Here is a 24,888-nt window from a genome sequence, read left to right on the forward strand (position 1 = left end):
CCTTTTCTCTGCTATGCTGCCATTGTGCTCTCCAGTAGAAAATTACTACAGTGGTGCTAAAGTTCCACATTTTCTCGCAGTTTCATGACAGTCTTGTACCCATTCGGGATGCAATCAAATTCATTTCAAAAAAGGACACTTTTTTTTTTTTTTTAGTCTTTTTGGACTCCTCCAAGTTCTAGGTGGCAGGGAGAAAACCAGGTAATCAACAGGTGGCTAAGGACAATGTGAATATGCACAAACTGGAGACCAGGAATGGGCATACCCTGGGGAACATGAAAGATGCTAGAACTGGAGGCTTTGGTAGTAATTGGCAATGGAGTGGGAATAACACATGGCAGATGGAGTATAATGTTGGAAAGTGTGAAGTCATGCATTTTGGCAGGAAAAAAAAATCAAAGAGCAAGTAATTATGTAAATGGAGAAAAAGTGCTGCAGTACAGTGGGATCTGGGGGTACTTGTGCATGAAACACAAGGTTAGTATGCAGGTACAGCAAGTGATCAGGGAGGCCAATGGAATCTTGGCCTTTATTGCAAAGGGGATGGAGTATAAAAGCAGGGAAGTCTTGTTACAATTATACAGGGTATTGGTGAGGCCATACTTGGAATACTGCGTGCAGTTTTGGTTTCCATATTTACAAAAGGATATACTTGCTTTGGAGGCAGTTCAGAGAAGGTTCACTAGGTTAATTCCGGAGATGAGGGTTGATTTATGAGGAAAGGTTGAGTAGGTTGGGCTCTACTCATTGGAATTTAGAAGATTGAGAGGTGATCTTAGAGAAACGTACAAGATTATGAGTGGGCTTAACAAGGTGGATGCTGAGAATATTTCCACTGATGGGGGAGACTAGAACTAGGGGGCATAATCTTCGAATAAGGGCTGCCCATTTAAAACTGATGAGAAATTTCTTTTCTTAGAGGGTTGTCAATCTGTGGAATTCGCTGTTTTAGAGCTGTGGAAGCTGGGACATTGAATATAGATACAGTTTCTTAACCAATAAGGGGTTATGGGGAGTGGGCCGAGAAGTGGACCTGAGTCCATGATCGGATCAGCCAAGGTCGTGTTAAATGGCAGAGCAGACTCGAGAGGCCATATGGCCTACTCCTGCTCCTATTTCTTAAATAAATTCAGCATAACATGAGAACATATGTATAGCATATTCAGAAAAAGAGGTGGCATAGTCCCAAATCCAGGAGTACCTGGGAGGTAGTTGAAGTTGATACTTTAGGTGGGGCCAAGCAAAAGAAATGAGTAGCTCTAATTAGATATTTCAAATAAGAAAAAAAATACAAACCTCTTCTACAGACCTCCAATCCACCATGCTACAGACTTCCTGTTCTGCAGAAGAAGGAGCACTATTTGCCCCACAAAACTAGAAAAGTTTTATTCTTTATTTGACATCTTCAATCAGCCAAATAGAAACTGGGAAAAGGTAAGTGGTTTAAAGGCAGGGTTGGTAAATGCAATGCATGACTGCTTCATGACCCACTGCATCAAGCAAGCCACAATAAGTAGTATTCATCTTGAACCGGTATTCATTTATGACTTGGGCAACATGCAGGAAATGGTAACCCTAGTACTACTGGAGATTAGCAACCCCAGAATGATTTGGCAGTTAGATATACCCAAGAGTAAAACTCGGGTATATAACTTTAAAAAGGTTAACGTTTTTTTTTAAATTGAGCGAACAATAAAAACAACTGAATTGGGGCTGGTGGTACCAACACTACAGTAGAAGACAAGTGGAGCACCTTTAAAAGTATAAAGCTGAGCATGGAAGGTAACTACATTCCCAAAACCAATAACCTCAGACTAAACAAACTGAACCCTAAATTGATTTAAGAAACCAATTTAAAGTAAATATATGGAGGAACAATGACCTACAGCTGCAGTGGGGAAGAAGAGAAGGTAAACTTAACAGCAAAAGATTCTATTGGTACTACATCAGTAAAAAGGAAAAGAAAGAAAGACTTGCATTTATATAGCGCCTTTCACGACCATCAGACGTCTCAAAGCGCTTTACAGCCACTGCAGTACTTTTTGGAGTGTAGTCCCTGTTGTAACGTGGGAAAAGCAGCAGCCAAATTGCACACAGCAATGTGACCAGATAAACTGTTATGTTGATTGAGGGATAAATGTTGGCCAGGACAGCGGGGATAACTCCCCTGCTCTTCGAAATAGTGTCATGGGATCTTTTACGTCCACCGGAGAAGACAGACGCTGCCTCGGTTTAACATCTCATCCGAAAGACGGCACCTCCAATGGTGCAGCACTTCCTCAGTAGTGCACTGAATGATCAGCTTCGATTTATGCACACAAGTCCCTGGAGTGGGATTTGAAACCACAACCTTCTGACTCGGGTGAGTGTGTTACCCACTGAGTTGAGAAGGAATTTCTTCTCCCAGAGGGTTGTGAATCTATGGAATTCTCTGCCCAAGGAAGCAGTTGAGGCTAGCTCATTGAATGTATTCAAATCACAGATATAGATTTTTAACCAATAAGGGAATTAAGGGTTACGGGGAGCGGACGGGTAAGTGGAGCTGAGTCCACGGCCAGATCAGCCATGATCTTGTTGAATGGCGGAGCAGGCTCGAGAGGCTAGATGGCCGACTCCTGTTCCTAATTCTTATGTTCTTGTGTTCTTAAGGACAGTCAGAGAAGAAATGAAAGAGACTATAAACTGTGGAAAGTTCTCTGATCTGGTTTGTGAACACATTTGATAAAAGGATTTTTGATAACTTGGAGTCAGGGTAAACTGGAGTGGACAAGAAATTGGTTGAGAGTTAGAAAGTCGTGAGTACTCATGTTGAGTTAAGTTCGAATAGGGAAAGAAGCATGAAGACTTAGTGCTGGGACCACAGACATACCTTGGCTGCAATGTGTGTTATCTACAAGATGCACTGCAGCAACTCACCAAGGCTTCTTCAGCAGCACCTCCCAAACTCTCGACCTCTACCATCTAGAAGGACCAGGGCAGCAGGCGCACGGGAGCACTATCACCTGCAAGTTCCACACCGTCCGAACTGGGAAATATATCGCGGTTCCTTCATCATTAAGTCAAAATCCTGGAACTCCCTCCCTCCCTAACACACTGGGAGTTCCTTCACCACAATGACTGCAGCGGTTCAAAAGGTGGCTCACCACTACCTTCTCGAGGGCAATTAAGGATGCGCAATAAATGCTGGCTATGCCAGCGATGCCCATATCCTGGAATGAATTTTTTAAAAATGGCAAATTAGGTTGCAGGGCGGGGGAGAAGAGAATGAGAAAGGTGAGTGAGAAAGAAGAGAAAAAATGTTTTAATTTAGATAAAGAATCTTGATTCAGAAACTACATGCCAAATGATTTAGATTTTCAACTGATACCATATTGTACTTGTCACTTATTAGTCCAGGTGCAAACCTTATTGTGCTTGTTTGGTAAGACTTTAGCCACCTCCCCGAGCCCACTCTGCTTCTTTCTCTCCCAGCTTAGTGTCATCTTCAAATTTAACAACCTTGCACTGATTTAATTCCAGGTTAATTATGTACATCAGGAACCAGAATGGCAGCATATTTTTTCCCCTCTCCTTTCTCACTCACTCACCTTTCTCATTCTCGTCTCCCCGCCCTCACACTGCAACCTAATTTGCCACTTTTTTTATTCATTCTGGGATGTGGGCATCACTGGCATAGCCAGCATTTATTGCGCATCCCTAATTGCCCTTGAGAAGGTGGTGATGGTGAGCCACCTTTTTGAACCGCTGCAGTCGTGGTGAAGGAGCACCCACAGTGCTGTTAGGGAGGGTGTTGCAGAATTTTGACCCAGCAATGATGAAGGAACCGCGATATATTTCCAAGATCGGATGATGTGGAACTTGAAAGTGATGGTGCTCCTGTGCGCTTGCTGCCCTTGTCCTTCTAGGTGGTAGAGGTCACTGGTTAAGAGGTGCTGCTGAAGAAGCCTTGGCGAATTTCAGCAGTGCATCTTGTAGATGGCGCACACTGCAGCCAAGGTATGACCGTGGTGGAGGGAGTGAATGTTGAAGGTGGTGGATGGGGTACCGATCAAGTGGGTTGCTTTGTCCTGGATGGTGTCGAGCTCTTTGCATCTGTCTGAGCCTGAACCAGACTGTTCACAACCTTGGTATCATATTTGACGCTGAAATGAGCTTCCAACTGCATATCCGTGGCATAACTAAGACTGTATTTTCCACCTCCGTAACATCGCTTGTCTCGCCCTTGCCTCCGCTCATCCGCAGCTGAAACCCTCATCTATGCCTTTTGTTACCTCTAGACTTGACTATTCCTAGCTGGCCTCTCATTCTACCCTATGTAAACTTGGTTGCCTGTGCCCTAACTTGCACCAAGTCCCACTCACCCATCAGCCCTGTGCTCGCTGACCTACATTGGCTCCCGGTTAAGCAACCCCTCCATTTCAAAATTAGCATCCTTGTTTTCAAATCCCTCCATGGCCTCATTCCTCCCGATCTCAGTAATCTCCTCCAGCCCCACAACCCCCCTCCCCCGCCCCCCCAAGATATCTGCGCTCCTCTTAAGCATCCCTGATTATAATCGCTGAACCATTGGTAGCTGTGCCTTCTATTGCCCAAGCTCTAGAATTCCCTGCCTAAACCTTTCCGCATTTCTACCTCTCTCTCCTTTTTTTAAGACGCTTCTTAAAACCTACCTATTTGACCAAGCTCTCTTGGTCACCTGCCCTAATTTCTCTTTGCGTGGCTTAGTGTCAAATTTTCTGTCTTGTAATACTCCTGTGAAGCGCCTTGGGATGTTTTACTATGTTAAAGGTGCTATATCAATACAAGTTGTTTACAGTTAATGCCTATTTATTCCCTTTAGCCAACTGACAATCCATCATAACTCACTGAACCTTAGTTTATAATATTTTTCATGCAGTTCTTTATCAAAGACATTTTTGGAAGTAGTTTAAGTACACTGTCATGGCTTCCTCCCTGCCTTTACTACCAAATATAGGATGTTATGTCTCAAAATAAAGTCTGTGGTTGGTCGGGTAAAATTTACCATTTCTAAAGACATGTTGGCTTTCTTTAAAGATTGTCATACAGGTACTCTTCCCTTTTTTGTTTCTGCTTACTGATTTAATTTTTTTTATTAGCTTTAATTTTTATTGGTTTTCAGCCTCAATAGAACCGCTGCTGCACTAAAGTCACAATCCTGAATAAGTCCATGGCATATTTTTCGATGGTATATTGTTGGCGTTGCTCCGTTTTTATAAAAACCCTCCAGGAAGTAATCCTTTACCATGTTAACCATCGTCTGTTTATTCTTATGCTCAATGTAATATAGGCCTCTTACAGTTTTAATGTGGTCGCTTGACTATCAAGTAGTGTTGGAAGAATTTTTTGGCATTCTGTTTTACATCTGCTGTTCTATCCCTTTCCAGTTTTCCCTTGACACCGTAAAATCTTAGATTTGAACTAGAAATATTTTCTTAAAAAAAACTGTTCTAATACTTTTTTTTTTAAACTGAACAATTAGCTCCAAAAGGCTTAAAATTGATATTTTGCCTGTTTGTAGAAATGAAGAAACAAGACTCTCTATCATGATTGCTTTATTTGGTTATGTTTCAGGTTTATTGCAAACAGATGACAGAATTGCACTGAAAGAAATCACAAGACAGCTCCAGCTTGAGAATGTTGTTGGAGATAAAGTTTTTGTGAGTCATTGTGTACAATATTGTTGTTTTTCAGTTATGACATTGTGGAGTCATATGTTCAAGTTTTTGTATGCATCATCATCATCATCATTATCATCATAGGCAGTCCCTTAGAATCGAGGAAGACTTGCTTCCACTCCTGAAGTGAGTTCTTTGGTGGTTGAACAGTCCAATACGAGAGCCACAGACTTTGTCACAGGTGGGACAGATAGTCAGTGAGGGAAGGGGTGGGCGGGACTGGTTTGCCACACGCTCTTTCCGCTGCCTGTGCTTGATTTCTGCATGCTCTCGGCGTTGAGACTCGGTGCTCAGTGCCCTCCCGGATGCACTTCCTCCACCTAGGGCGGTCTTTAGCCAGGTACTCGCAGGTGTCAGCAGGGATGTCGCACTTTCTCGGGGAGGCTTTGAGGGTGTCCTTGTAACGTTTCTGCTGTCCGCCTTTTGGCTCATTTGCTGTGGAGGAGCTCAGAGTAGAGCACTTGCTTTGGCAGTCTCGTGTCTGTCATGCGAACTGTGTGGCCTGCCCAGCGGAGCTGATCGAGTGTGGTCAGTGCTTCAATGCTGGGGATGTTAGCCTGGATGAGGACACTGATGATGGTGCGTCTGTCCTCCCAGAGTATTTGCAGGATCTTGCGGATACATCATTGGTGGTATTTCTCCAGCGACTCGGTGTCTACTGTACATGGTCCATGTCTGAGCCATACAGGAGGGCAGGTGTTACTACAGCCCTGTAGACCATGAGCTTGGTGGCAGTTTTGAGGGCTTTTGAGTTTTGTATGTGTGTATATATAATATATAAACTCTTATAAGCCAAGAATGAGAATCCCGAAGTGTGTTGCCGACCCGGTGCCAGGGTAAGAGATATTTCACGGCAGCTGGAGAGGAACTTGGTAAGGAAGGGGGTAAATCCAATTGCTGTGTTCCATGTTGGAACAAATGACCAAGGTAGGAACCGGGAGGAGGTAGTGCTGAGAGTCTAGGGAGTTGGGCTCTAATTTAAAAAGCAGGACCTCCTCGGGTAATCTCTGGATTGTTGCCCAAGCCACGTGCAAATTGGCATAGAAGCCGACAGATTAGGAGAATTAACACATGGCTAAAGAGCTGGTGTGGGAAAGAGGGGTTCCTTTTCGTGGCACACTGGCACCAGTTCTGGGACAGGAAGGAGCTGTACCCATGGGATGGGCTCCACCTGAACCGGGATGGGACCCATGTCCTAGTGGAAAGGGTAAATAGGGAGGTGGCAAAGGCTTTAAACTCGTAAGATGTGGGGGGGGATCTACAAGAAATGTAAACAGCGTAAATATAAACAAAACAGGAAGAGAGAGCTCAGGAAAGAATAAAGTAAGGGAGGAAATTGACGACAAGGGAATAAATAGAGTTATAGCCCAGGAGCTAAAAATTTGGCGACCTTGCGACTGGTTTTTCGGTACTATTTTGGCAAAAAACCGTGCAGTGGAAAATTCGAAGAAATCTTATGGCGGCGCTTTCAAATACTGCTGGAAAGTGGAGTGCCACCGTGCAAGATTTGAAATAGTGCTTTCGCCAAAAGTTTGGCTCGGAGTGCACCCGTAGTTAGAAAGGAAAAAAATCGCCACAGAAAAAAGCTGCGTTGCAGCCCTTGGATCAGCGGTAAGTATGAAGACCTGCAAAAAAAGGTAAGTTAAAGTTTTTTTAAATTCTTTTGCTGCGATTTGCTAGTTAAGTGCCTTAATGTTTTGCAATTTTTTTTTTGCTTTTTGAAATTTATTTTTTGGTGTTCCTCCCCAGCTGCCCCATGGGCCCAATTCAGAGCGGTATCGACCTCTGAGTAAAGTTGGCGAAGATCGCGGTTTGCGCCACGAATCCTTGTGCAATGCCGGTTTTTACTGCTGCGCAAATTGAAGCTTTAATTTACTGCGTCATAGCCATAGCGTTGCCATAACAATAATTAGAGTGAAAAAATACAATTGTTGCTGCAAACCGAATTTCTAGCCCAATGCGTCAAAACATAAAGTGAGAGGAAATCCTATTTAAAAATTTGTTGAACTGTCTAATAAAACAGGCAAGCTGGAGGCAATCATGCGTTGTGAGGAACCAGACATGGGGATTATTGAGATGGCTACAGAAAAATCAGGACTGGGAATTAAACATTGCAGAGTGTAACATTGTAGAGGGAGAAGGGGAGCTGGAGTTGGCTGTACTTATTAAGGATAAAATAATGGCAGTAGAAAAAAGTGACGCAGCTATCAGCAAGGCAAAATAGAACCCATATGACTAGAGATAAAAGATCATCTCACTAATGGGTGTAGTCTACAGACCACATAATAGTGGAAGGGAGATGGAGGAAGAAATATGCAGACACATGGGAAATGAATATAAAACATAGAACAATAATCATGGGGGATTTCAACCACCCCGATATTAATTGGACAGAGGAGGTAGGTAAAGGGGATAAGGGAATGGAGTTCCTACAATGTGTAGAGGATTTCTTTCTAAGCCAATATGTAAAAAGCCCAACAAGGGAGGATTCTCTAATGGATCTAGTAATGGGGAATGAACCAGAGTAGATGACAAGTAAAAATAGGGGAACATCTAGGCAATAGTGACTAATATAATACGCTTTAAAAAAGAAAAGAAATACTTGCATTTATATAGCACCTTTCATAAGAACATAAGAAATAGGAACAGGAGTAGGCCATCTAGCCCCTTGAGCGTGCTCCGCCATTCAACAAGATCATGGCTGATCTGGCCGTGGACTCAGCTCCACTTACCCGCCCGTTCCCCATAACCCTTAATTCCCTTATTGGCTAAAAATCTATCTATCTGTGATTTTGAATACATTCAATGAGCAAGCCTCAACTGCTTCCTTGGGCAGAGAATTCCACAGATTCACAACCCTCTGGGAGAAGAAATTCCTTCTCAACTCTGTTTTAAATTGGCTCCCCCGTATTTTGAGGCTGTGCCCCCTAGTTCTAGTCCCCCCGACCAGTGGAAACAACCTCTCTGCCTCTGTCTTGTCTATTCCTTTCATTATTTTAAATGTTTCTATAAGATCACTTCTCATCCTTCTGAACTCCCAACGAGTAAAGACCCAGTCCACTCAATCTATCATAAGGTAACCCCCTCATCTCCGGAATCAGCCTCGTGAATCGTATCTGTACCCCCTCCAAAGCCAGTATATGCTTCCTTAAGTAAGGTGACCAAAACTGCACGCAGTACTCTAGGTGCGGCCTCACCAATACCCTGCACAGTTACAGCAGGACCTCCCTGCTTTTGTACTCCATCCCTCTCGCAATGAAGGCCAACATCCCATCCGTATTCTTGTTTACCTGCTGCACCTGTAAACTAACTTTTTGGGATTCATGCACAAGGACCCCTAGGTCCCTCTGCAGCATGTTGTAATTTCTCCCCATTCAAATAATACTCCCTTTTACTGTGTTTTTTTCCAAAGGTGGATCACCTCATATTTTCCGACATTGTATTCCATCTGCCAAACCTTAGCCCATTCGCTTAACCTATCTAAATCTCTTTGCAGCCTCTCTGTGTCCTCTACATAACCCGCGTTCCCACTAATCTTTGTCATCTGCAAATTTCACGACCATCGGACATCTCAAAGTGTTTTACAGAGTGTAGTCACTGTTGTAATGTGGGAAACGTGGAAGCCAATTTGTGCACAGCAAGCTCCAACAAACAGCAATGTGATAATGACCAGATTATCTGTTTTTATTGCGGGATAAATAATGGCCAGAACACCACGGATAACTCCCCTGCTCTTCTTCGAAATAGTGCCATAGAATCTTTTACTTCCACCCGAGAGCAGACGGGGCCTCGGTTTAACATGTAAGGGGAAAATGGGACAGCTTCTCCTCCCACAAGCGGGCCCCCTGATATAGAGGGTCGATGCTCACCCCAACCCGCGTAACAGCCCCCGGAGTTAGCAGACAGAGACGGATGGCAAAGTATAACGATCTTTTATTACGAATGTCCGGGAACACACCTTATCACAGCCACCTATGAGTGGAGATGCTCCCCGAACAGCACAATCATACAACTTTTATACATTTCAAAAACCCCTCCGTTCCCTGGTAAGACCTCCCTCGATCTCTAATTGGACTACCTTATCAGTGCTACTTCTCTAATTTGGACTACCTTATTAGTGCTACTTTGGATTGACAGGCCAAGACCCTCGTGACCACCTTAGGCCATGACTAGAATGACTTCACAAGGTCAGAATTTGTTGATTCTCCTTTGTGCCCGTGAGTCCGCCTCGAGCCTCTTCGCAAGGTCTTATCAATGTCTGTTTAGGTTCTCGCATCGTATCCTGTCGGAATATTATTGAATTGATAACTTCTGGAGCCTTGGTACAAGGCCGAAGAGAGGCCTTTTACCTCCTTATAGGTCGGTGCAGGAACCAGCACTTTAACCCTTGTCCCGCTGGTACCCCTAATGCCAAATTTCTCTTACAAACATCTCATCCGAAAGACGGCACCTCCGATAGTGCAGTACTCCCTCAGCACTGCATTGGCGTGTTAGCCTAGATTTATGCGCTCAAGTCGCTGGAGTGGGGCTTGTACCCACAACTGTCTGACTCTGAGGCAAGTGTTCTACTACTGAGCCACTGGCTGACTCATATGATTTAAGATGATGAATGAGAAGGACAGAATTTTGACACAAACTAGGGTAATAGATGGAAGAATAGCTGATTTTTGAAGGGCTGAGAATAGAACTTCGGGGGAGGGGGGGATAAAATGGGCAACAATATTGGCAAAAAATGATGTAGAACATCAATGGGAAACATTTAAAACAGTGTTCAACAAAGTGCAGGAACAATCTATTCCGCTAAAAGAAAAGAACAAACTGAACACTAATGAGACTCCATGGATGAATAAAGCCATAAGAGAACATTTGAGGGTAAGGAATAAGTATACAGACAGCAGTGGAGTGCATGATAAGGGCGAATACAAAGAGATTAGGAGAGAAGTAAAAAAAAAAAACAATTAGGAAGGCAAAGAGGAACTACAAAATTTAATTATCAAGGAACGTAAAACAAAATACACAAACTTTACAGGCACATCAATATAAAAGGAAGGTTTGGATGGGAATAGGGCCATTAAGGGACAGACAGGATAATACCACAGGTAACGATAGAGATGGCAGAAATATTAATTAATTATAGAAAATGCTGGAAATCTCAGGTCAGGCAGCATCTGTGGAGAGAAAGCAGAGTTAACGTTTTGGGTTGATGACCGTAAGAACTGGAGTGTTCAGAAAGAAAAGATTCTTAACGAGTACTGAAAGGGGGAGGGGAAGAAAGAACAAAAGGGAAGGTCTGTGATCGGCTGGAAGACCTGAGGGATTAGAGACAAAATGGCCCAAATTCAAATGGTAATGCCAGGAGTTAGAAAAACATTAGTCAAGATAGGGTGTGAATGGCAGGATAATGACCAGCTGTAATTGAAGACAAGGAGAAGAAAAGAAAGAAATGGGCTCTGTAAGAAGGGAGGAGCCAAAGATTGGCAGTGGATACGCTCTGAAAATTGTTGAACTCTAGGCACTTTACAGTCTTCTGGATTAAACGAAAGATGAGGTGCTATTCCTCGAGCTTATGTTGAGCTTCGTTGGAACCGTGTAAGAGATTGAGGACGGAGATATGAGTGGGAATGGAGCGGAGAATTAAAGTGACAGGCGATTGGAAGCTCAGAGTCACACTTGTGGACTGAACAGAGGTGCTCCGCAATGCGTTCACCCAATCTGTGCTTGGTCTCCCCAATGTAGAGGACACCACATCGTGAGCAGCGAATACAGTATACTAAATTGAAGGAAGTACAAGTAAATTGCTGTTTCACCTGGAAGGAGTATTTGGGGCCCTGGATAGTGGGAAGAGAGGAGGTAAAAGGGCAGGTGTTGCATCTGCTGCACTTGCACGGAAAGGTGCCATAGGGAGGGGGTATTAGGGGTGAATGCGGAATGAACCAGGGTGTCGCGGAGGGAGCGGTCCCTTCGTCATGCTGGGAGGGGAAGATGTGATTGGTGCTGGGATCACGCTGGAGGATGATCCGTTGAACGTGGAGACTGGTGAGGTGAAAGATGAGCACAAGGGGCACCCTCATGGTTCTGAGGGAGGGGAAGGGGTGAGAGCAGAGAGGTGGGAAATAGAATGGACACGGTCAAGGGCCATGTTAGCCACGATGGAGGGGAATTTTCTGTTGAGGAAAAAGGAAGACATGTCAGAGGCACTAGTATGAAAGGTGGCATCGTCTGAGCAGATGCGACGGAGAAACTGGAAGAATGGAATGGAGTCATTGCAGGATGGATGTGTAGTAAAGGTAGCTGTGGGAGTTGGTGGGTTTATAGTGAATACTAACCAAAAGCCTATCCCTGGAGATATTATATTAACATGGATAGAGGATTGGCTAACGAACAGAAAACATTCGGGATAAATGGTTCACTCTCGGGTTGACAATCAGTAACTAGTGGGGTGCTGCAGGGATCAGTGCTGGGACCCCAACTATTTACAATCTATATTAACTACTTGGAAGAAGAATGTAGCCAAGTTTGCTGACGATACAAAGATGGGAGGGGACACAAATGTGTGAGGAGGGGACACAAAATCTGCAAAAGGCCACAGACAGGCTAAGTGAGTGGGCAAAAATTTGTCAGATGGAGTATAATGTTGAAAAGTGTGAGGTCATGCACTTTGGCAGAAAAAAATCAAAGAGCAAGTTATTATTTAAATGGAGAAAGATTGCAAAGTGCTGCAGTACAGCGGGACCTGGGGGTCCTGGTGCATGAAACACAAAGGATTAGTATGCAGGTACAGCAAGTGATCAGGAAAGCCAATGGAATCTTGGCCTTTATTGCAAAGGGGATGGAGTATAAAAGCAGGGAAGTCTTGCTACAGTTATACAGGGTATTGGTGAGGCCACACTTGGAATACTGCATGCAGTTTTGATTTCCATATTTACAATACTTGCTTTGGAGGCAGTTCAGAGAAGGTTCACTAGGTTGATTCCAGAGATGAAGGGGTTGACTTATGAGGAAAGGTCGAGTAGTTTGGGTCTCTACTCATTAGAATTCGGAAGAATGAGATGATCGAATCGAAAGGTATAAGATTATGAGGGGGCTTGACAAGGTGGATGCAAAAAGGGTGTTTCCACTGATAGGGGAGACTAGAACCAGGGGGCTTAATCTTGGAATAAGGGGCTGCCCATTTAAAACTGATGAGGAAGAATTTATTTGGAGGGTTGTAAATCTATAGAATTCGCTGCCTCAGAGCTGTGGAAGCTGGGACAATGAATATATTTAAGACAGATAGACAGTTTCTTAACTGATAAGAGGTCATGGGGAGCAGGCAGGGCAGTGGACTGGAGTCCATGATCGGATCAGCCATGATCGTATTAAAATGGCGGCTCAGGCTCGAGGGGCTGTATGGCCTACTCCTGTTCCTATTTCTTATGTTCTTATGAGATGGAGAAATCGAGGAAGGGAAAAGTCGGAGATGGACCATGGGAAGGGTGGAAATTGGATGCAAAGTGAATGGAGTTTTCAAGTTCAGGGCGAGAGCAAGAAATGGCACCGATAGTCATTGTACCAGAAAAAGAGGTGAGGGAGGGGACTTGAGTAGGACTGGAACAAAAAATGTTCCAACATCTGCAGCACTTTGCTGTTTATTTAATTATTTTGCTTCAGTATTTACCAGTGAGATAGAATGGGTGGACATGACATTGGATGATGAGATTAGTAATGAATGAAGTGCATTTAAAATAGAGGCATTATATTAAATAAATTAATCAAACTCCGAGGATAAATCCCCTGGATTGCATCCACGCCTTTTAAAAGAATCTAGGCAAGAGCTAGCAGAGGCATTACTGCAGATAGCTAATGTAATACCTGTATTTAAGAAGGGATAGAACATGTCCAGGGAATTGTAGACCAGTCAACTTCATATCAGTGGTAAGAAAAATAATGGAATCCCTGCTAAAGGAGAAAATAGAACATCTAGAAACCAAAAATATTATGAATAGTCAACATGGATTTCAAAAGGGAAAATCTTGTTTGACCAATCTCATTGAATTTTTTGAAGAGGTAACAGAGGGTAGACAATGGTAATGTTGTACTTTATCTAGATTTTCAAAGGCCTTCGATAAGGTACCCTATAATAGACTGATGAACAAGGTCAGAGAAAGCGGAGTCAGGGGACAAGTAGCAGAATAGATAGCTGGCTTCAAGACAGAAAGCAGAGCAGGGATAGAAGGTTGGTAGTGGTATTCGATAATGATCAGTGCTGTTGTTCACAATTTATATTAACGATTTAGACTTTGGAATTAAAAACACAATTTCTAAATTTGCAGTTGACCCCAAATTGGGGGGGACAATCAGTATGGAGAATGACTGCAACAAATTAAAGGAGGACATTAATAAACTTGCAGAATGGGCATATAATTGACAAGTGAAGTTCAACACTGATAAATGTGAAGAATTACATTTTGAAGAATAGGGAGGCCACTTATTACTTGGAGGATGCGAATCTAAGTGGGATAGAGGAAGAAGGGGATCTGAGTACAAATACACAAATCTCAAAGTTGAGACACAGGTTAGCCAGGCCATTGTTTTTTTAAAAAAAAAAACAAATCTAGCACTCTGGTTTATTTCGAGAGATTGACAAGTAGGGTAGTTATGCTAAACCTGTATCGAACGTTGGTTAGACCACACTTGGAGCACTGTGTACATTCTAATTGCCATATTATAAAAAGGATATAGAAGCACTGGAGAGGGTACAGAGAAGATTTAAAAGGATGATACCAGAAATGCGAGGGTATATACATCAAGAAAAGATGAACCAGCTGTGTTATGTATAAAACCCTCGGCAACCTGTTTCATACCGCCACCAAAGGGCATATCTGTTGAAGTCCCAAGGAATCCCAGCATCTCTTGGGAGCACTGTATATAAGCAGGCCTCTCATGTTATATCAACACTCGAGTTTGAATAAAGGAGCTAAGGTCATACTGACTCATTGTTTACAGTACTGCGTTACTTTACTTATGAGCATAACAGGCTGGATCGCTCTTTTGAGTAGGGGGGGGGGGGGTGGAGGAAGAAGAAAAGAAGAGGGGTGGCCTAATAGAGGTCTTTAAAATTATGAAATGTTTTGATAGAGTGGATACAGAGAGAATGTTTCTACTTTTGGGGAAGAGCATAACTAGAGGCCATCAATACAGTCATCAAGAAATCCAATAGGGAATTCAGAAAAAACTTCTTTATGCAGAGAGTTGTGAGAATGTGGATCTTGCTATCACAAGTGGTTGAAGCGAATAATAAAGATGCATTTAAGGGGAGGCTGGACAAGCAAATGAGGGAGGGGGTGGGGAATAAAGGGTTATGCTGATTGATTTGGACGAGGAAAGACAGGAGGAGGCTCGAATGGAGCATAAACGCCAGCACTGATTGGTTGGGCCAAATGGCCTGTTTGTGTCATATTCTATGCAAGTTTACAACTTTAACACCAGCTGTCCTGATCAGCCTTTTGAAATCAATTGCTTCTACTTCTAAATTTAAGTTATTGACTTACATCATTTTGGTTTATTTCTTTATTGTATCTGCCATACTTCTCCTGGTGCACTGTGATCCAATTAGATACAGCCGAACTACCTTAATTTAAATTAGTACGCTCAACTAAGTTTTTAATTAACACATGTATACTGACCTGCACAAGCCCCAAACTGTTCCCTCTCCCACACACCAACTGATAGGACTACTGTGTAGAATCTTGGATATGTGTAATAACTCACTGATAATTATACCACCTATGTTTCATACAGTTCTCATTATAATGCAGCCAAATATATATATATTTTTTAAGTACAATACGTACTTTCCAGGGAACAATAGTACAAAGCCAGCCAAGCCTGCTGACGCTCAATCGATGCCATTACAAAAATACCACATCCTATCCTTCAAAACATAGAAAATAGGTGCAGGAGTAGGCCATTCGGCTTTTTGAGCCTGCACCACCATTCAATAAGATCATGGCTGATCATTTACCTCAGTACCCCTTTTCTACTTTCTCTCCATACCCCGTGATCCCTTTAGCCGTAAGGGCCATATCTAACTCCCTCTTGAATATATCCAATGAACTGGCATCAACAACTCTCTGGTAGGGAATTCCACAGGTTAACAACTCTGAGTGAAGAAGTTTCTCCTCATCTCAGTCCTAAATGGCTTACCCCTTATCCTTTGACTATGTCCCCTGGTTCTGGACTTCCCCAACATCGGGAACATTCTTCCTGCATCTAACCTGTCCAGTCCCGTCAGAATTTTAAATGTTTCTATGAGATCCTTCTAAACTCCAGTGAATACAGGCCCAGTCGATCCAGTCTCTCCTCATATGCCAGTCCAGCCATCCCGGGAATCAATCTAGTGAACCTTCACTGCACTCCCTCAATAGCAAGAACGGCCTTCCTCAGATTAGGAGACCAAAACGGAACACAATATTCCAGGTGAGGCCTCACCAAGGCCCTGTACAACTCCAGTAAGACCTCCCTGCTCTTGTATTCAAATCCCCTAGCTATGAAGGCCAACATACCATTTGCCGCCTTCACTACCTGCGTGCCAACTTTCAATGACTGATGTACCATGACACCCAGGTCTTGTTGCACCTCCCCACTTTCCTAATCTGCCGCCATTCAGATAATATTCTGCCTTCGTGTTTTTGCCCCCAAAGTGGATAAACTCACATTTATCCACATTCTACCACATCTGCCACACGTTTGCCCACTCACCTAACCTGTCCAAGTCACCCTGCAGTCTCTTAGCATCCTGCTCACACCCTCACCCAGCTTAGTGTCATCTGCAAATTTGGAGATATTACACTCAATTCCTTCATCTAAATCATTAATGTATATTGTAAACTGCTGGGGTCCCAGCACTGAGCCCTGCGGCACTCCACTGGTCACTGCCTGCCATTCTGAAAAGGACCCGTTTATCCCAACACTCTGCTTCCTATTTGCTAACCAGTTCTCTATCCACATCAGTACATTGCATTACCCCCAATACTATGTGCTTTTAATTTTGCACACCAATCTCTTGTGTGGAACCTTGTCAAAAGCTTTGAAAGTCCAAATACACCACATCCACTGGTTCTCCCTTGTCCACTCTACTGGTTACATCCTCAAAAAATTCTAGAAGATTTGACAAGCATGATTTCCCTTTCATAAATCCATGCTAACTTGGACGGATCCTGTCACTGCTTTCCAAATGCATCTTTAATTATTGATTCCAACATTTTCCCCACTACTGATGTCAGGCTAAATGGTCTATAATTACCTGTTTCTCTCTCCCTCCTTTCATAAAAAGTGGTGTTACATTAGCTACCCTCCAGTTCATAGGAACTGATCCAGAGTCGATCGACTGTTGGAAAATGATCACCAATGCATCCACTATTTCTAGGGCCACTTCCTTAAGTACTCTGGGATGCAGACTATCAGGCCCCGGGGATTTATCGGCCTTCAATCCCATCAATTTCCCTAACACAATTTCCCGCCTAATAAGGATTTCCTTCAGTTCCTCCTTCTCACTAGACCCTCGGTCCCCTAGTATTTCCGGAAGGTTATTTGTGTCTTACTTTGTGGAGACAGAACCAAAGTATTTGTTTAACTGGTCCGCCATTTCTTTGTTCCCCATTTATAAATTCACCTGAATCTGACTGCAAGGGACCTACGTTTGTCTTCCCTAATCTTTTTCTCTTCACATAGCTGTAGAAGCTTTTGCAGTCAGTTTTTATGTTCCCAGCAAACTTCCTCTCATACTCTATTTTCCCCCTCCTAATTAAACCCTTTGTCCTCCTCTGCTGTATTATACAATTCTCCCAGTCCAAAGTTTTGCTGCTTTTTCTGCCAATTTATATGCCTCTTCCTTGGATTTAACACTATCCCTAATTTCCCTTGTTAGCCACGGTTGAGCCACCTTCCCCGTTTTATTTTTACTCCCAGACAGGGATGTACAATTGTTGAAGTTCATGCATGTGATCTTTAAATGTTTGCCATTGCCTATCCACTGTTAATCCTTTAAGTATCGCCAGTCTATTCTAGCCAATTCACGTCTCATACCATCGAAGTTACCTTTCCTTGAGTTCAGGACCCTAGTCTCTGAATTAACTGTGTCACTCTCCATCTTAATAAAGAATTCTACCATATTATGGTCATATATGTTATAGCATATCTGTCTTCTGGAGGGTGAGGAGTAAATGGATTATTTAAATTTTTACTATTGTGTACATAGAGAATCCATGATTATGAAACGAACACAACTGACCACATTTATATGTTGTAATTTCAGGGGAGTTTTGCCGAAAATCTTGCTTTTCTTCTTGAGGCTTTGAAAAACGGTATGAACATTTTTGTATATTGTTTTGCCAAAGATTGATTAAAATAATGTTAGTAAATCCCACAGTGATGTAAATAAATCAGATTTTTTTTGGTTTCGTTTTCACTCTCTGCTGCTTCTCTTCTCTCCCTCCCCCCCCCCCCCCCCAGTTTTCTGATTTCCTCTCCTGAAAGCAGTGACTGTTGAGTACAGTTCTGCAGGTATTGGCATATTTGCAGTAACTCATTCAAGTGACCATTTTTCATGTTTTGTGCTTGCACATTAGGCATCGGGAGACAATTTGACAGACATTTCCGCTGAACACAAGTCCCTACTCCCTTACTCTAATGTCCCCACAGGCCCATTTTACAGCCGGGTCACTTTAGAGCAGATGCCCAGCTGTTTTGCTTTCCTTCCCTGCCATAGGGACAAGAATGCCAGTTGTAGAGCCCCTCTTCACCTCCCCCTCCACTGCCACGCTGGCTGATGTCCACTATCTCTGGGATCAAACCTAGGATCTTTCTGTTGTGTATGGCTCAGCTCCACACAAAACCATCAGGGAAATCTAATTTGAAGTTATTTGAACATAAATTATATTGTCCTTTGTAGCTATCTCAGTTACGTATGTAACAAAGGCAACCTAGGAATCTCCCAGATAAGCAAATAAGACACAATAAACCTTTAGAGTTCAACTTTGGATACTGTTCAGGTAGCCTGCATTCATATAGGAATTGAGGTTTGAATGTTTCTTGGTTGATTCAGCTCTACAAAGTTCAAGTTTGGACCATCAGATACCAGAAGTATTTGAATTTCATCTGCGTTGTATCCAAAGTCCCAAATGTTCAAACCTAATAAACTACAAAAACAAAGCTATGAATCATGCCTTCGCTGAATTTTGAGTGAGCAACACTCCTAAAACAGCAAGGGGGAAAAGTGGCCTCCATTTAGAAAAAAAATTATATTCTTTCAATATAAAAGCTAGCTGTAAATTGTTTTATTTCACCAATTAAAAATGGTACTGCGAACGTAAAATCATCTGACAAATTGGAAAAAATGAGGCACCGCCTAATGTTTTGACAGCCCAGCTGATATCCTGAGTTAATCTTCCAATTTAACAAAAGGTGGAAGCAGGGGATGCCCATTTTTATTTGAAAAGTAAGCAACCAAATTCAATTCTTGAAGGCTGAAGATGGAAATATTTCACCCACCATCCAGCTGAGCAAGATTTTAAAGGGATCTCTTGTCTGAAAAAGCAATAGAAAAAGGTTGATCTGTGGACCCATGAATTTTACTGAAAATCATTCTGTTCCCCTCATGCCTTGTGTAGACTACTTTTCTCTCTCTGTTGCCAGTAACATTTCATGTTGGCTCCTGTGATTTGCCCTTCATCATCATCTTGCTTAATTTAAGACCAATAAAGCAATTATTTGTGAGCTCTATGCAAATAGTACTAGGTCTGATAATGGAACCGTACCTCCACAAAAAAAAAAGTTGTGGCTTGATTAAAGTGGTCCACATATGAATTTGATTGGTTATTTTTAGGCAGCTGTCCTTAAAAATAAACCTGATATTGGATAAATACTGGTGAAAAGGTTAATCGAGGGGTTTGACTGCTGTTGTGACGTATTTCCTAGACACAGACCTAATAGGCCATGATGATCTTTTCCTGTCCTGTACACTGTTATTTTTTGATAACCGAACATCAGATTAATACTCCCTTAGCCTGTATCAAAATCTTTCAGCATTGTACAAAGCTTTTTTTTCCTGAGGTTCTAGGTCCTGTTGGGTTTGGGATCTCATTAGATAGAATTTACAGTGTAGGACCAGGCCATTTGGCCTAACTGGTCTGTACCAGTGTTTATGCCCCCCACAAACCACCTCCAACTCGTACTTCATCTAATCCATTCTGCATATCCTTCTATTCCTTTCTCCTTCCTGTTCTTATCTAGCTTCCACTTAAAGGCATCTATGCAATTTGCCAAAACTATGTGCTAGCAAGTTCCACATTCTAACCACTCGCTGAGTAAAGAACTTTCTCCTGAATTCTTTATTGAATGTATTAATTACTGTCTTGTATTTGTGGCCCCTAATTTTGAATCCCTCCTCCCTCCTCCCTCCTCCTCAAAAAAAAAAAAGTTGAAACATCTTCTCTGTTAACCCTATCAAACCCATTTATAATTTTAAGGACCACCCTTCACATTTCTAGAGTAAGAGGCCTAGCCTGTTCAATCTTACCTGATAGTTATAACCTCTCAGTTTTGGTATCTTCCTTTTATAATTTTTTTTGCACTTTCTCCAGTGCCTCTATATCCCTCTTTATAATATGGTGAACAGTATTTCAGATGTGACCTAACCAAGGTTTTATGGGCCCAAATTTCTCCAACCCCTTTTTTTGGCGCACTCACCCGAGGTGCACCGCTTTTGTCCACCTCCAAGCACGCCGAAAATCTTCCTCCCGATTCTGGCCGCTCCCCAGCCTCTCCTCGGTGGTGTAGTGTGACCCAGTGGATTGGGGGCAGAGCCAGATCCCGCGCTGAAAACAGTGTCAGGACCCCTGCACATGCACGCTAGAGTGTGCGCGCATGTGCAGTAGCTCCTGGCAGCCCGAATCTGAGACGCTCTGCAGGCTGTGTGGGAGAGGCCCGAAGCACGCCGCCCCTAGCCCTGGCTGAATGGGCTCCCTCATTGGTGGTCTGCTGCGTTCCCCAAGATAGAACTTTTAGTTTTTATTTGTTGTTTGTTGATTGATTGCTTATTACTTTGGTTTAGGTGCAGGGTTCCTTCTATTTTTTTATTAATTAATTGCTTATTACTTTTTGTGCTGTGTTTAGTGCTTGGTGCAAATGTATTGCTTTGTTTAGTGCTTTGTACTTTAAATGTATTTATGCTGCTTTAATGTTGTTAAGGTGTTTAGTGCTTTGCAAGGTCCCCTTCCTTCTTTCCCCCTCAGCCCCTGCCCCCAATCTCTGGCTGCCTGTGCTGATTTCTTAATTCATTGCAGGGTTTTTCAAAACGTACACTTACACTGGCCTAAGTTAGTTTGGAGTAAGTTTTAGCTGGCTAAACTTGCTTAAATGGCCAAAACTGACGCAAGTGGCTGGTAATGTCCCCTTTTGGGGGAAAAAAAACCTAACTAAGTCACTTGCACTGGAGCAACTTAAATGGGAAGAATTGTGATTTTTAAGTTACTCCAAAAAAATCTAGTTGCTCCAAAAAAAATTGAGCAACTCCTGGGGAAACTTGGGCCCTATATATATGGGATAAATTGAGTAGCTCTGGAGGAGCAGCTGTCCCTTGACTCTAGGGTAGGCCAAGCAATTTATTTTGTTCTTGCTTAGTATTTGTAGACTCATCACAAATACCATCAGATTCTTTGAGTTTGTGGGTACAAGGGCAAGCAACTAGTGAGTGTCATCCAAAATTAGATTGTTAGTTCTTTATCTCGAAGATGGATTGCAAGGCATTCTGTATGGATGGAATGGATCTGTTTCTCCCTGCTGCGTTTGGATGTGAAGATGCAGATAATCTTGCAATATCCTCCTATTATTGATTATCTATTTTTGCAAACCCCTGGGCCTCTTCAGTAGGGAGTCTTTTTGAAAAGGAGATCTGCACAGCTGAGTGGGCCCTGTCTGAAATCTGTCCTGGATCCTGTGGGGTAGTGTTTCTTTGATTGGTGTGGGTTTCTGTGTGGTCTGTATGGAAGCCAATGAGTGCCATGTTTACATTGGAATATTTTTTGACAATGCTCCTGTAAATTGGAGGTGTTCCAATGATTGAATGTTGACCAAGACAAAATGTTCAAAATATGAAGAACACTTTTTGGAAGGTTGATTTCAATGAATCCTAATCTTATTCCTAAACATTGTAGGGAGAGGAAATAAAATGAATTAATTTTTTTTAATGAAGGGTTGGAAAGCAAAATGTAGGAGTAGCATTAAAAATACACAAGAAAACTCATTGGAACAATCTTCAGAATTAAATGGTGATTAATTTTGAGGATTAGTTAGTGAGTGTACATAAGAACATAAGAATTAGGAACAGGAGTAGGCCATCTAGCCCCTCGAGTCTGCTCCGCCATTCAAAAAATCATGGCTCATCTGGCCGTGGACTCAGCTCCACTTGCCCGCCTGCTCCCCATAACCCTTAATTCCCTTATTGGTTAAAAATCTATCTATCTGTGATTTGAATACATTCAGTGAGCTAGCCTCAACTGCTTCCTTGGGCAGAGAATTCCAGAGATTCACAACCCTCTGGGAGAAGAAATTCCTTCTCAACTCGGTTTTAAATTGGCTCCCCCGTATTTTGAGGCTGTGCCCCCTAGTTCTAGTCTCCCTGACCAGTGGAAACAATCTCTCTGCCTCTATATCCTGTCTATCCCCTTCATTATTTTAAATGTTTCTATAAGATCACCCCTCATCCTTCTGAACTCCGAGTAAAGACCCAGTCTACTCAATCTATCATCATAAGGTAACCCCCTCATCTCCAGAATCAGCCTAGTGAATCGTCTATGTACCCCCTCCAAGGCTAGCATATCCTTCCTTAAGGAAGGTGACCAAAACTGCACGCAGTACTCCAGGTGCGGCCTCACCAATACCCTGTGCAGTTGCAGCAGGACCTCCCTGCTTTTGTACTCCATCCCTCTCGCAATGAAGGCCAACATTCCATTCGCCTTCCTGATTACCTGCTGCACCTGCAATCTAACTTTTTGGGATTCATGCACAAGGACCCCCAGGTCCCTCTGCACCGCAGCATGTTGCAATTTCTCCCTATTCAAAAAATATTACCTTTTACTGTTTTTTTTTTTCCCCAAGGTGGATGACCTCACATTTTCCGACATTGTATTCCATCTGCCAAACCTTAGCCCATTCGCTTAACCTATCTAAATCTCTGCAGCCTCTCTGTCCTCTACACAACCCGCTTTCCCACTAATCTGTGTGTCATCTGCAAATTTTGTTACACTACACTCTCCCCTCTTCCAGGTCATCTATGTATATTGTAAACAGTTGTGGTCCCAGCACCGATCCCTGTGGCACACCACTAACCACCGATTTTTCAACCCGAAAAGGACCCATTTATCCCGACTCTCTGTTTTCTGTTAACCAGCCAATTCTCAATCCATGCTAATACATTTCCTCTGACTCCGCATACCTTTATCTTCTGCAGTAACCTTTTGTGTGGCACCTTATCGAATGCCTTTTTGGAAATCTAAATACACCACATCCATTGGTACATCTCTATCCACCATGCTCGTTATATCCTCAAAGAATTCCAGTAAATTAGTTAAACATGATTTCCCCTTCATGAATCCATGTTGCGTCTGCTTGATTGCACTATTCCTATCTAGATGTCCCGCTATTTCTTCCTTAATGACGGCTTCAAGCATTTTCCCCACTACAAATGTTAAACTAACCGGCCTATAGTTACCTGTCTTTTGTCTGCCCCCTTTTTTTAAACAGAGGCGTTACATTAGCTGCTTTCCAATCTGCTGGTACCTCCCCAGAGAACTCTGTATTGATATCCCCTTATTACCTTGGCCTGAATAGATTGGAATGATGGTGTCATTTCAAAATTATGGACAAAGTCCAAGCAAGAGTTAAAACTACCTGATGCAATATGGTTCCAACTGTCAGAAACACAGGATAGATTCTCTTCAAGGCAGGAGAAAAGTTTTTTTCCCCCCCCCCCTGTAATAGTAAATTTGCTTCTGCTCCATAAAATTGACTCCTTCCCTTGCCAGCAAAACAGGAAGAATGTTTTATCTCAATGTCTACTGAGCTGAAAATCCAGTGAGCAAATCTCAGGGAGCAGTAGACAGTGATCAAATTAAATACTGGCCCTTGGACATCATTTCTAAAGTGGTTCAGTGCAACCAAACTGGTTTTATTCTTTTCATTCCATCCTGTAGTTGCAGCCTTTTTCGATTACATGTCTGTTTTGGTTCAGTTGGTAGCACTCTTGCCCTATGAGTCGGAAGATTGTGTACCCCCAACCTATAGATGTCAGCACAGGATCTAGGATGACATGTCAATGGAGCGCTGGGTGATTACTACGAGGTTGGAGGTACCATCCTTTGAATGACACTTGAAACTGAAGCCCTGTCTGCTTGTTTTGGTGGATATTACAGATTCCACTCAATTATTTGAAAAAAGTAGTTAATTCTTCTGGCCATTCTAACATTCCTCTGTGCTTCCCTCAATCTTCTTCTTACAATCTTCAAAATAAAGTAACCTGCCATCGTCTAATGAATTTAAAGGTTTACATAGAGGTTTCATTTTTTTTTAGTGTTGGCGTCTTGTGATATGGCTCTTTACTTTGGTTTCTCAATATACTTTGGTTTCTTAATTAAAAAAAAATGTGTTCGAATCACTGAGTCAACTATCCCGGTCAGCTTTGCCCTATGAACCGGGATACTTGCTCTCTTGTTGTCTGTTGAACTACTGGCAGCTGCCATTAGAGTTGCTAGGACCACCCAGCCACTTAGATCCTATGTATTCTTGTAATATAAATGGAAAGCCTTTGGGTTACAAAATCAACTTTGTGAACTAAAAGGTAATGTCACTGTTGGGTCTTGTACCTTTTTAAACCCTTGGAGCATTTCCAATTCAAATGAGTGCAAACAGGTTTCAAATATCTGAATGTTGATGGCACTTAATCAAAGATTCTGTGTGTAGGCATATACATTATTCTGCTTTTCCTATAAACCGAAATGATTGATTGCATCAGCCCTTCTCACAAGTATCAGCATTTTTGGCTTTATATTGCCTGCCAGAATCTTTTTATCCAATTGATCCCTGTTGTGATTTTGTTTTTGTTTCATCAAAATATTAGCAGCCACATCACCAGGTTTCTGTGAACAATCTCTGAACA

At 42.5% G+C, this 24,888-nt stretch overlaps 1 protein-coding gene across 4 annotated transcripts in view; it reads left to right on the forward strand.

The window, feature by feature from the left end:
* Positions 1-24,888, forward strand: part of orc4 (origin recognition complex, subunit 4) — a 109,504-nt gene that overhangs the window by 62,758 nt on the left and 21,858 nt on the right. For all 4 annotated transcript variants that reach the window (XM_070875348.1, XM_070875349.1, XM_070875350.1 and 1 more), the window contains 2 exons: positions 5,593-5,678; positions 17,992-18,040. In XM_070875348.1, coding sequence (XP_070731449.1) covers positions 5,593-5,678; positions 17,992-18,040 — 135 coding nt within the window. The remainder of the gene's footprint in view (positions 1-5,592; positions 5,679-17,991; positions 18,041-24,888) is intronic.

The sequence above is a fragment of the Pristiophorus japonicus genome, chromosome 3 (assembly GCF_044704955.1).
Source record: "Pristiophorus japonicus isolate sPriJap1 chromosome 3, sPriJap1.hap1, whole genome shotgun sequence".
NCBI lineage: Eukaryota > Metazoa > Chordata > Chondrichthyes > Pristiophoridae > Pristiophorus > Pristiophorus japonicus.